The sequence below is a fragment of the Nanorana parkeri genome, unplaced genomic scaffold, assembly GCF_000935625.1.
Source record: "Nanorana parkeri isolate BGI_ZX_2015 unplaced genomic scaffold, ASM93562v1 scaffold1874, whole genome shotgun sequence".
Taxonomy (NCBI): Eukaryota; Metazoa; Chordata; class Amphibia; order Anura; family Dicroglossidae; genus Nanorana; species Nanorana parkeri.
In genome coordinates, this window is record NW_017308142.1 from 162299 (window position 1) to 175481 (window position 13183).

General features: G+C 43.4%; 1 protein-coding gene across 1 annotated transcript in view; it reads right to left on the reverse strand.

The window, feature by feature from the left end:
• Positions 1 to 13183, reverse strand: part of LOC108799989 (neural cell adhesion molecule L1-like) — a 226244-nt gene that overhangs the window by 14070 nt on the left and 198991 nt on the right. Inside the window, exons 9-11 of the mRNA XM_018571941.1 lie at positions 12299 to 12436; positions 11866 to 11977; positions 3636 to 3802 (exon numbers count right to left, since the gene is read on the reverse strand). Coding sequence (XP_018427443.1) covers positions 3636 to 3802; positions 11866 to 11977; positions 12299 to 12436 — 417 coding nt within the window. The remainder of the gene's footprint in view (positions 1 to 3635; positions 3803 to 11865; positions 11978 to 12298; positions 12437 to 13183) is intronic.

A 13183-nucleotide genomic window follows, 5' to 3' on the forward strand; every position in this document is an offset into this window, starting at 1 on the left:
TGTGGAGGTCTGTGGGCAGGGGGCTTATTTGCATCAGGGTACCCCCCTTGTGAATGAGTAAGGGGTACTTGTATCCCTACTCATTTACTAAATGGTTAAAAGTAAAAAAATAAATAAAAAGACCAGAAAAAATAATTTAATTTAAAAAAAAGGTTTTGACAAGTCCTTTGTCCTTTGACAAATCCATCACCATAATCCAAAGGTTAATCACAATGTCAAGAGTTGTCCACGACGAAGACTCAAAAAAAACCCCAAAGACGTGCGTGGTTTCTAACCTTTTACATCTCTCCCAGTGGTGTACCTGAATCAGAGGAACATGTCTAACCGAAACACTCCGAGAGCTGCCTCCTCCTCCCTTACCACATTTATTACCGGAAATATTAAATGGTTGAATGTAGCCGAGAAGCGTTCGCAGGTGCTGGGGGAGTTGTGGCGACTGTGGGCTCACGTGGCCTTTCTCCAAGAAACGCACTTTTGTAGCGACAGTATCCTAAAATTTAGCAATGCGAGATTCCCATTTGTATACCATAGTTCTACACCGGGCTCCAAATCCAAAGGGGTGAGCATTCTACTCAGTCATGTGATAGGGTGGCACTTTCTCGCTGAGAGGGCTGATGGACAGGGCAGGCTCCTGTTCCTCAAAGGGACTGTGAGAGGAATGCAAGTGACCTTTGTTAACTTATATTCACCAAATTTGGACCAGATTACATTTTTAGAAGACTGCCTGACCTCCTTGGAGGACTTTGCAGAGGGCATTGTGATAGTTAGAGGGGGCTTCAATGTGACATTAGATCCGAGGGTAGATGTGTCCCCGAATGCGTCGCACCTTCCCTATTCATTCCTGCATCGGTTTTGCAGAGTTCTTCATGCCGATCACTTGGTAGACGTTTGGAGAGCTCTGCATCCGCAGGATAGGGATTATTCATATTACTCTACTTCTCACAAGTCCTACTCCAGAATAGATTCTGTGTTAAGAATTAAGAATTCTTTGTTAAGCAGAGATATCTACATACAGTACAATCCTCCTCAATAGATGCCATATCACTATCAGATCATGCTCCGGTACTTTGAGATTTTTCTTTACCCCGACGGCCCAGGGTCTTCACAGTGGATCCTGAATGATTCTCTACTGAATGACCCATTAGTGCAGCTACAGATAAACTGGGAGATAACTAGCTTTCTATCCATTAACCAAACTGATGAGGCTTCATCGATGGTAGTCTGGGAGTCACTAAAATTTTATATCAGAGGTGTTTTGATAGCTTTAGCCTCCAGAGCAAAGAAGACCAGACTCTGGACGTTAGAAGACCTCTTGACAAACATCTGACATCTGGAGTCCCAACACAAACAATCACTGGCACATTCATTGGTCGACGAGTTGTCGGCTCTTCGCAGGTGCCCGAGTGATTTCCTTCTAGCTAAGGTCAAATCTAGACAAGTTAAATGGTGACGCTCCTTTTACGAGTTTGGCAACAAACCGGGCAGGCCCCTGGCTAGATTGCTTCGGGAGGAACAAGTCCAATCCTTTGTACCGAAGATACTAGATGAGATGGGCCACCCTTAGCTCCGCTCAGATGCTATTGAAGCGAGTTTTTCAGTTCTTTGTATAATTTTTGTGGTATAACACCCTAACTAAGGGAGGCTATGGAGCTCAGCTGCGGAACCCCGTTCCGCTTCACACACCCGAGGCCTTCGGGTGCAGCAATGAATCTCGCCACTAGGTGTTGCACATCATTGCACCAATCTCCCAAGAGTACTTTACCTGCCTGGCCCTAGCAACTAGCGTGTTCCCTATGGGTCTCTTGTCTTCATGAGCAGTAGGTTATATGATGCAGGTAACGGAGGTGGTGTGGTAAGCAGGGTATGAGAAAGAGTAATAGCGGAGCAATTACTATAGGGAAGTTATTAGGCAGGTGAGTATACCGCACTGCACCTGGCAGGCGGATCAGTTACTGTAATGCTAGGAGCGATATACACAATAACGATCAGTTCAATTCACAATCCAGTTTTGCTAGTAATTAGTATTTATCAAAGTTCTGACAGTATAGCAACTCAGTAACAGTTCACAGTCCCTGGTTGTACAACAAGCACCGCCAATGAATTACCACCAGATGGCAGTGGAGAGCTACACAGTATACTTGCAGTTTAGCTGTTTCAAAGAAAGCTGATCCTCTCCATAGACCAGTGAGTCCTTGGTTGAATGAAGAGGCTGCAGAGTACTGCCAAGGATCTGCTGGAGCTGTGAGGGAATGTGAAGGCTCTGTGAGAAGAGGTATGGTAGAGAGCTCCGCTGTGCTGCGAGGCCAGTGAAGGTCTGGCGTCCGCATTGATTGCTGGAACGCCAGACAAGAGAAAGATTCGGGCTTAAGAGCAGGAGGGGGCGGAGCCACGTCACGTCATCGGCCGGGGGGCGGAACCCCGCGGCGTGTCCGTGACGTCACACGGGTGAGCCGCCGGGAGCCGTTACAGGAGGCCTCAAACAGTTCCCTTACGACACATGGGTCTTGTGTTCAAGATTATCTATCACACGCAGCTATTCCAGCATTGGAAAATTCAGGCTTACTTGACACTCCTATCGAAGCTGACAAAGTAACTTGAGCACTGAAGCATTCTAAAGCCGCGTAAAGCGCCTGGCCCAGATGGATATTTTCCTTTCACTATTACAAACTGTTTCACTTACTGCCACCATTCTTGAAGGCTTACAAATTCTGAGTGGATCTGCGCTGCTCGCAGATACATTTAGGGCCACCATCTCGGTCATTCCTAAGGAGGGGAAGGACCCATCCCTTTGTTCAAGTTACAAGCCGATCTCTTTATTCAACGTAGACCTGAAATTATTCACCAAAATCCTGGCCAACAGGGTGTCACAGGTTATCTTCCATTTGGTTCACCCTGATCAGGTGGGCTTTGTCCCACGCCAAGAGGCAAGGGACAATACGGTCAGAGTGTTGAATGCCATCCAGTTGATAAACAGGGACCGCATCCCGTCGGTTCTATTGTCAACTGATGCCGAGAAGGCTTTTGACAGGGTGAGCTGGCCTTTTCTTCACTCCACACTGTCCAGGATGGGTTTTGGACGTAACATCTGCACGTGGATTAAGGCTATCTATTCGATCCTCACAGCAAGGGTACAAGTGAAGGGGTTGTTTTCCGATTATTTTTCATTGAGTAACGGGACTCAACAGGGGTGTCCCCTGTACAGCAGCAGTGGGCGGGTGCAAAAGCTAGTCTTCTATTGGCTATTACAAAGTGTAATAGCCAATAGCAATTTAGCTATGCATTCCTATGTTGGGTTTTTGTTTTTTTCCTCTGACTGGCGGCCCCGATGTCAGAAAAAAGAAAAAAAATTGCAGGGAAAGGTTTACTGTACTAGATCGAGCAGAGTAAACCTTTCCGGGAGAACATTTTTCTCTCCTGGGTGTCCAGGAGCTGCTATCTATTATCCGGGAGAGTTGGGATGTCTGAAACCCCTCGTCTTTAAGTGGTTAAAAGGGACCTAAATGTTTATTACACTTTGTTTTAAAATGTACTTATCCTTTAAGTAAACAAAAAAACAGTCTACAAAGTGCTATCTATTTTGTTATGTCATTTTTAAATATAAAACCATTATAGGCAATTATTGGCTACAAACTCACTTCTGACATCTAAATATGCAGAGATAGTCACGTTGCCTTTGCTGTTTGCTGCAGTGCAGTAGTAAATCCCTTCATCGTCAATGTGCACATCTGAGATTTTCATGCTCCCGTTTGTAAGGATTTCATAGCCGTCTTTACTTACTACAGAATTCATATCCTTATCATACCTGTAAAAAGACATTAAAGTAGAAGCGTAGGCAGACAGAAAAAATCTCCATTTTATCCAATAGTATTTGTAAGCGTCTCTTCCATTAGAAGGATCATTTGGTGATTAGATTGTGCATGCATGGCTGACACTTTTCTAGCATCATAGGCAGCTTGTTTATAATGTATAAATAATTTCTCAACTTGTCAAGCTGGGGGGCTACTTATGAGCAAATTAAATGATGTCCAAAATCAGACACCCAGAATTATTTATCTCTAATTGTTCTACCCGTGTTTACTTATATGTGCATTTTATGCATATTTTCCTTGTGCATCTGTTACCTGTAAAGGCTACCTTGTATGGGCATCCAAATGTCTTAGGACTGCTTCTGAGTGTTGCCATCTTGGATGTGATGTCAGCAGGCCAAGCCGACTCAGTGTTACTCAAGTGACTCTCTATAGTATTACCCTAAATTAGCAGCTACATAAATGGTTATGTAGGGAGGTGAGGGGGGATCCAGGCTAGCATAGAAAGTAGTTAGACACTCCCAGACAGGGAGAAAGCTATAAAGTCAAAAGGAGGAAGAAGGCTGTGCTAGGGATTTGACTAGTCAATTTCACATTAAAAAATTATTTATGAAATGGAAAAAAAGCATTTAAAATACCTGCTTTTTTGTGCTTTTACCTGCAAATTGTATAAGTTGGTTACATGATTTCTTTAAAGTCACTGAGTTAACAGGAGCCAATCTGTGCCCTCCCCCGCCACCACTCATTGACAGCCGTACCATGCTGAGAAGTGTCCACACACAGCCCATAATGTTTGATTCTTTCACACATGCATGACTTTTATATATATGGAGATTACATTAGTAATTAGTATTTTTTTCACACAGAATAGGTGTTTTCTTTATTGAGTGGCTAAAGCTGGCCATACACCAATAGATTATGTGCAGATTTTCTATGGTCAGATGGAAAAAGTGCAACAGAACAATCTGATTGGATGCAGGCATTGTTTAGGTATTTTGAGAGCCAGCAGGGCCAACTGGCAAGACACTGAAGCTTGGCCCAGTGGGAGATTCCTCCGTCCACACAGTGTAGCGTAGATGGAGGATTGTGTTGCACTTTTTCCATCTGACCATAGAAACTCTGCAGATAATCTATAGGTGTATGGCCAGCTTAAGTCGAGTGGCTAACTTACTTGTGCCATCAATATATATTTTAAAAGTGACATGAAATTAACACATTGTAAATACATTTTAAATTGGTTGTGCATGCAGGTATAAAACATAACAGCACATACCAAAGCTGTTGAGAGCACTTTTTTCACTCTCACTGAACAACTCAGTACAGTGACAGATTTACATGAGATGTCCACTTGGACACAGATAATTTACAAATTGTGTATTTGAAAAGCCTTACACATACTGTACATCAAATAGATATTGTCACTTATTAATATTTGTAATAATTGAAGTAATGGGCATATTTAACCTAGGGCGATTGATACCAAACCCCTACAGCATATATACAGCAAAACAAGACTAAAAAAATTGGGCTTTAAAAGGTATCATACTCCACTCCCGTACAATTTTGATATATAAACTTTAATATACATAAAACTTGATTCAATACAGAAAAGAAAAAGTTAAAAGCAATCCCTCAAAATTGACCATCAGGCTATCAACAGTATCAGTAATAAAGGTCATATGAAAGTAGTTCTCAAGTCACAGACGTGATCCAAGTCAATGGCATACTGTGGTCTCGTTCCCTACGTGTTTCACACCCACAGGGGGCTTCCTCAGAAGGGAGGTGCTCCATAATGCTAAACATATGTATAAATAAATATTTAGGCAAGTATACTTACTGGATGTGCCAATGGGATACAAATACAACACAACATTATAACAAACAACAGTGGTGTTAACCTTGTTTGCTTACATGGCTGGAGGAGGGAAGTGGAGAAGCCTAGCTGAATGGGCACATCCGTAAAAAGGCATACCCCTGGGAAGATCTTAACACTACAATGATATGTACAATAATAGAAAGCAATCACTTAACTATATTGAATAGACAAGTTCAGAATATAGAGGCATGCAACAATATATCTGTGCTGTCCCAAGGAAAGCCCACACACCGGGGCCCAATACCTAAATCAAAACCCAAATGCATATAAATATTCTGATTAAACACTTATCTAAAAACCAACTGGTCACCCTGTCCGACACTACAAACAATGCCCAGGTAAGTTTTCTTCCAATATGGTTCCTGTCTACAACATGTCTCTCCATAAGTAGCATGGCAGCGGTATGTGGAAAGAGCTCCTTATATATTTGCCCCTTCCAGGACTTGGTGTGGTCATGTGACATAAATGTCACAGGAGGTAGGTGGAGATACTGGTGCAAGCTATACACACACACACGTGATACATTTGAGCGTATGCATTGTGTCTGTCCTGGGGACGGGAGGGGTCAGCGCCACGCGAGGTCAAAGCCCCCCGTCAGCTATGCCCAGCACGTCCCTGCCCACAGAGGGACACAATCCCTCCTTTTTCGCCATAAAGGCTATACCTTTAGTAGAGACAGTAGAGACAGTAGTTCCACCCAGACGAGGGATAGTTACTCCAACATACACACCTCAGATTAATACAGACTGTAAATAGACAATATACTGTCAATAGATTTGAGTTTGGACTTACCTGTGTAATAATATGCCTTTTTAATTGAATATGGAAAGTTTATTGATGTTTGTATACTATATGTGATATTTGTAGGATGTATTTGACCATGATGCTATGACTGTCTGATTTTGTTTTTTATGTGGGGCAGCAGCAGACGTATGCCACAAATAGTTTTGTTTTGTTTTTTGCACACAGCCGGGGCATAGTTTATTTATAATCATATTTATTATTTATGTTTGCCATCTCTAATACAATTGGTACTGGGTTGCTGAGCCTTCACGCCTATCCTGGGGCAGTGAGGAGGACCCACCAGTGCGATCCGCCAGTTACTGTATCACCAGGAGAGATTGCATCCCTCTCTGGGCAGATACCGTGAAATAGAGAGTCCCACCACACTCCTGACTGAGAAGCACTATAGATAGTGTGTGTGTGGGGGGTATTCTGGAGCGGCCGCGGATGGCACCGCCAAACAGAGGCGGCTCTAGACTTTGTGAGGCCTTAGGCGAAACTCAAACGTGAGGCCCCCACTTACACCCATAATGAAAGAAAATGCAAACAATAATTAAAAATGAACTGTATACATTGCATACTGTAAGACTAGCATTTAATCCCAGCAGCCAGGAGTTTACAGCTTCTAGAGCTAGAATCTTATTTCTGTCTCATATCTAATTCTACAAACAACTATACGCAAAACCCTAACCCTAAGGAAGTAACATGCAGAGGTCAGATGTAAGGAACACACAGGGTGCAGAGGCCAGATCTAAGGAACGCACAGGGTGCAGAGGTCAGATGTAAGGAACGCACAGTGTGCAGAGGTCAGATGTAAGGAACGCACAAAGGTCAGATGTAAGGAACGCACAGTTCAGTAGTAAACACAAAAAATCCTGCTTTCCTATCACACAGTATGTCATGGGTTATATGTGACATCAGTCTGGCATTTAGAAGGATCTACTCACTGGTATTGGGCAGCTGACATTTTTACATAGGGGGTTATTCACAAGGGGGTTATTCACAAAGCTGCCGAAGGATCTAGCCGTAGCTTTGGCTGATCCTTCGGCACCAGGACCCCTTCGGTCCAGTAGAACCGAAGGGCTGCTGTACGGGCTATTCACTATAGCCCGTCCTGCTCCCGAAGTTGGCCGAGGGGCTTAGTCAAGCCGAAGGCATATGCTTCGGCTCGACTGAGCCGAGGTGAAAGGCGAAGCTGGCCCGGGCGACAGCCTGCTACTGACAGCTGGGCGGAGCAGCTGGCTTCGGCCACTTGCAGAGACAGATCAGCATCCCCTGGTTACCAGGGATGCTGATCTGTCATTACATCCCAACTCTCCCAGACGCTCCGGGAGTCTCCTGCTATTAGATTGCGCCGCCCGGCCGAGAAACACTTTCTCCTGGAAAGGTTTACTCTGCTCGATCGAGCAGAGTAAACCTTTTTCTGCTTAGTTGTTTTCTTTTTTTTTTTCTGACATCGGAGCCGCCGGCCGCCGGAAAAAACCCCCCAGCATAGGAATGCATAGCTACATTCCTATTGGCTATTTCACTTTGCAGTAGCCAATAGCAAACTAGCTATTGCACCTGCCCACTGATGCTGTCAATCAGCAGAGGGGACCTGACGTTCTCCATCAGGTCTCCTTCTAGTGATTGACAGCAGCAGAGGGCGGGTGCAATAGGCAGCTTGCTATTGGCTATTGCAAAGTGAAATAGCTATGCAATCCTATGCTGATTTTTTTTAATTATTATTATTCTGACGGTAGCAGCTGTCAGAATACAAAAAAAAAAGAAACTTGCAGCTAGCAAAGAAGCTAATGCTTCCTCTGCTATCTGCAATAATTTCATCATTTCAGAGGGGTGCTCTCTCCCCCCTGCATTGCAATGAGAGCTTAGCAGAGGTGATATGAAAGATGACTCTGCTGAGCTCTCATGGTACTGACAGTTCAACGTCCCCTGGTTACTTGGTAACCAGGGGACGCTGATCTGTCAGTACCATGAGAACTCAGCAGAGCCGGCACGCCGCCGGCTCCGACAAGCTCTTATTGTAATGACAGCTGGTCGCGGCCAATAGAAAACAGTTGGGTGGAGCTATCTGTCACTGCTAGCTCCGCCCAATCGTTTTCTATTTTTTTAAAACTATTTTTCTATTCTGCTCAGCGGCATTCGGCTATTCACTCACTGCTCTTCGGCATATGAGAATCGGCTGAACAGCAGCGAATAGTCTGCCAGAGGTTCGAGGTCAAACTCGTTCTGCACACCGGGTGGGCTGAACATGCTGAGCATGTTCGGCCGACCCGAAGCCAGCCGCAGCAAGCCGATGTACGGCTGATTTTATTCGGTGTACGGCTCAAATCAGAGGTACAAGCCTGAAGTGAATAGCCGAACAGGTCAGTTCGGCTATTCAGGTCGGTTATTCACTCGGCTGCCTACGACACGTTTGTGAATAGCCCCCATATAAAAAGTTTTTAGCAGCAGGTGTGAACAAAGACAACAGTATTTGAAAAAAAGAATGATCGTTTTTGTTTTTCTTCCAGCATGCATTTTTCTAATTTTACAAAGAGGGGTGCTTTTAAAATAGAAAAATGCATGCTTAAAATAAAAAAAAATAAAAAAAATTATCAAATTGCCAGAGGGGGGAAACTACTTTCTATAAGTAGTGTGATCGGACGCATGGCAAAACACTGCCAGCATTCTGTTCAACTGCAAACGCAAAAAATGCTGCATGCTCTATTTTTTTGCTTTTGCAGTGAACGGAACGCAGGCAATGTTTTGTCATGCGTCTGATCGCACTGCACCCGGGGGGGCGCGGAAGCAGTGCTATTGAATTCAATGCAGCACCATGCCCCCTCCCGCCCCAGAACGCACGGGGAAGTTTTGTAAGCGATTGCGGTGCGTTCCAGCAGCTACCGCTCTGGAACGCATTGCAATTTGTGTGAACAAGCCCTTAGACACTGTGAATTTCTTTTTTTTTTTTTTGCTACCCTGTATTTTTTATATAATGTACAAAGTGCAAAAAATAAAACGAAGGCTTCACTGACCTGGACTCCATGCAGGCACTGCTCCTGATCGAGGGGTCAGCTCCCGGTTTCCCACCGCCTGTATCTGCCTCATCCTTGCCCTCCTACGATGTCACCGCTGGCTGCTGCAGGAACGGAAGCCTCTGCATCCTCACGACACGCCGGGCGGGCTCTCTCCTCTGCAGGAAAGGATGAAGTGAAGTGGCGGAAGTAGTTCCGTCAGTACCAGAGGGAGAAGCCGCGTCTGAAGTCCCGCCGCGCAGCTTCTCCCTCTCTCTTCAGTGACAGATCCAGGAAGGGGAGGGGGGTTGCGTTGCGGAGGCTGCGGGGGAATCGCCGGCGCACATTCTCCCCGTGAGGAAATGGCTGCTCCCTCCCGGCCCAAGGGTTGACTGACCAGAGGCAGGTTAGTTGAAGCCTTAAAGGCGAGCTAGGCGGCCGCGAGCCCCTCGTGAGCGCGAGGCCTTAGGCGACCGCCTAACTCGCCTAATTAGAGAGCCGCCTCTGCCGCCAAATACTTGCAAAACAGAATAAATGGACACCAGCACTCCAAGTTTCCTTCAAAACAAAATCCTTTTATCCATTCTAGCAGGTCATATCTCCATGCGTGGCAACGTTTCTGAACCTGTCCGGTCCCTTCATCAGGCAAACAAAAGTGATGTGGGCAGAGACGCACTAGGGGGGGAGCTGATGGTGTTTGACACTGTGTGTCACCGACTACTCCTGGCCCTAGGAAGGGCATATAAGAAAAAGAGATCTTTGTATCACGTGTGTGCTTATAGCTTGCACCACAATCTCCATCTACCTGATGTAATGTTTATGTCATGTGACACACTAAGTTCTGGAAGGGGCAAATATATAAAGAGCTATTTCCACACACCGCTGCCACACGTTAGAGACAGGCAACCATATTGGTAAGAAACTTACCTGGGCATTGTTTGTAATGTCGAACAGGGTGACTAATTAGTTTTTAGATCTTAGTTTTGATTTAGGTAGTGGACGTTCACCCTCGGTGTGTGGGTTTTCCTTGGGACAGCTCAGATATATTGTTGCATGCCTCTATATTCTGGATTTAGCTATTCAATATGGTTTTCTATTATCTTCATTGTAAGGTTAACATCTTCCTAGGCGGAAGCATTTATAGATGTGCCCATTCAGCTAGGCGCTACTTTTGTGGCTCTGTCGTATGCTTTTAAACTGCCGCTACTCCTCTCCCTTCTCTGGCCATGTAAGCAAACGAGGTCAACACCACTGTCATTTGTTAAGATGTTCTGTTGTTTTTTTTTTTTTACCCCATTTGCACATACTGTTTGTATACTAAACTTAAATATTCATTCATACCTATGTTTAGCACTATAGAGCACCTCCCTTCTGAGGAAGCCCCCTGTGGGTGCAAAATACGTATAGAACGCGACCACGGTACACCATTGACTCCTGAATGCACAAAATATCAACATAGTTTGATCATTGCTGTGACTTGGAAACTACTTTCATATGAACTTTATTACTGATACCGGTGATAGCCTGATAGTCTCAAGGAGAGTGATCAGCCACTTTTGAGGGATTGCTTTTAACTTTCTTTTCTGTATTGAATCATGTTTTATGTACATTAATAAAGTGTATATATTTTTATTTTATATCAAAATTTGTAAGGGAGTGCTGTATGATACATTTAAAGCCCATTTTTTTGGTCTTGGTTTGCTGTTCACTTACAATATTTGGACAGCAGAAAAATTACTACGAGTTACTAAGGAACTCCAGTCTTACTGCTTTTTGTGTTTCTGGAAGATTTTTGTTTTCCTTGTTATGCCAGCAGTGATGGTCAAATAGACAGGAAATGAGGTGAAATCTCTCCCAAAAAAACCCCACACAAATAAAAACACATTTGTCAGGGTAACTGGAAGTATTAAATCCTTGCTCAGATTTTGTGCTATTATTCCCATAATAGACTACCCCCACGTCTGGTCTCAGAGGAAGTAGTCAGCTGTATAGGGATAGCTCTCCAGAAAGAAATCAAATCTGGCACAGATTATAAACCTATTTAATGAAAATAAAAAATAGCTGGCTGTACAGTATAACTTTGATGGTTTTGTTTTATATCTCAACTGTTTTAATGGATAGGCTCTAATCAAAAAGCTATCTACTTGCAAGCCAGCAGGGAGATGGAATGTCAGAACTTATGGAGAAATAGGCCAAGCACACAAACTTCCACTCAGACCCACAGTCTCAGAAGTATAAAAGAATTAGGAAATAGCTCCTGCTGGTTCACTTGTGGATCTGGGTTATGTTCAAGGGATGGTTAATGTATAGTATTAAAAACCTAAAGGCGGCAATAAGGCTTATGTTATTTTAAAGTATAGCTCGACATTAATTATTAAATCTAGTTATTAAGAGAATTTCTTACCAGTGGGTAACGGGAGCTGGAGATCCAAAGAATTTACAATGCAAAAATACATCTGTGTTCCCTACTGCACTGTAGCTCATTTTGTCTGGTGTCAGGATTTCTGGAGCCAGCTCTTTAATGAAAAGAAAAAGAGCAAAGTAAGGCTTAAATTATTTCCGTCTATACCGTCTTCAAGGGAATTTATGATGGGAAGATGATGGGAAGAATAACCCAATGGCTTCTCATACTGCATTTCAAAGATATTCCAACAGCTAGATCATGTAACCAAGATTTGAATGCTGCAAAATTTAAACAGAGTGAGGCAGTGATTTGGGTAGGTGAGGAGGATTAGCTACAATGGGTGAGGTGATGAGCTAAGTAGACATGTAATGTACCATTACATTTAGTGCTAGTATTAGCTGAATGTAAGATAATAAAACAAAAATGGACTTACCAACAACATAAACATAAGCATTTTCAAGGATGTGCCCATGTTTGTTGTGTGCTTCACACTGAACAACTGCTGTGTCACTAGTCTTCAGGTTCTGGCGGATCAAATGTACGCCCTCCACTTTCACATTTGGATCTAGTTCTGAGGTTGTCACATGGAAAGAGGTTACAGAAATGGTACTGAGTGATACTTTTTAAATCGGAACTAAAAGCATTTAGTATAAAGAATGATGTGGTTAAATCATTACTGATATAAACAGACAGAAACATGAATAGACAGATCATGATACTCAGCAGTGTAGCCTAAAACCAGCACTGAAAGGCATATGTAAGCTGCTATTGCTGACCTCTGTCTCTAGTTGACAGGCTGTTTCTGGCTTCAGTACTTTGAGTCCCTTACGTAAAACATGGATGGCGCTAGAAAGTTTATATTCACGAACTACACATCAGAGACTCAGAAATTACTGAAGCCAGACGGCTAGAATTTTCAGAATGAGAGGTCAGCAATTGATTTATATGTGCTTCTCTCACCACAGGTTCTCTTAAAAGAGGACCTGGAGGTTGAAGGAAACAAGAATGCCACACTAATGGTCTTAGAGTCCAATATTATTTATTTCGTCATACAAAATTCAGGGTAACAAGCCAATTTTCTGAGCTCCTAATACAAAGCTGCTTTGTTAATTACCACAAACCAATAATCATACAATAATTTTCAAAGTGCACTGCACTCTTAAAATATAAATGTTTAACACCCCTCCCTTATAAACAATATATTTGCAAAAATAATTTCAAAAATTGTGCGCTAGCCCATAGTACACGTGTGTCCTTAAATAACTTAAAATGTAATTCAGCATGCAAAATGTATATGTGTGTGTGTATATATATATAT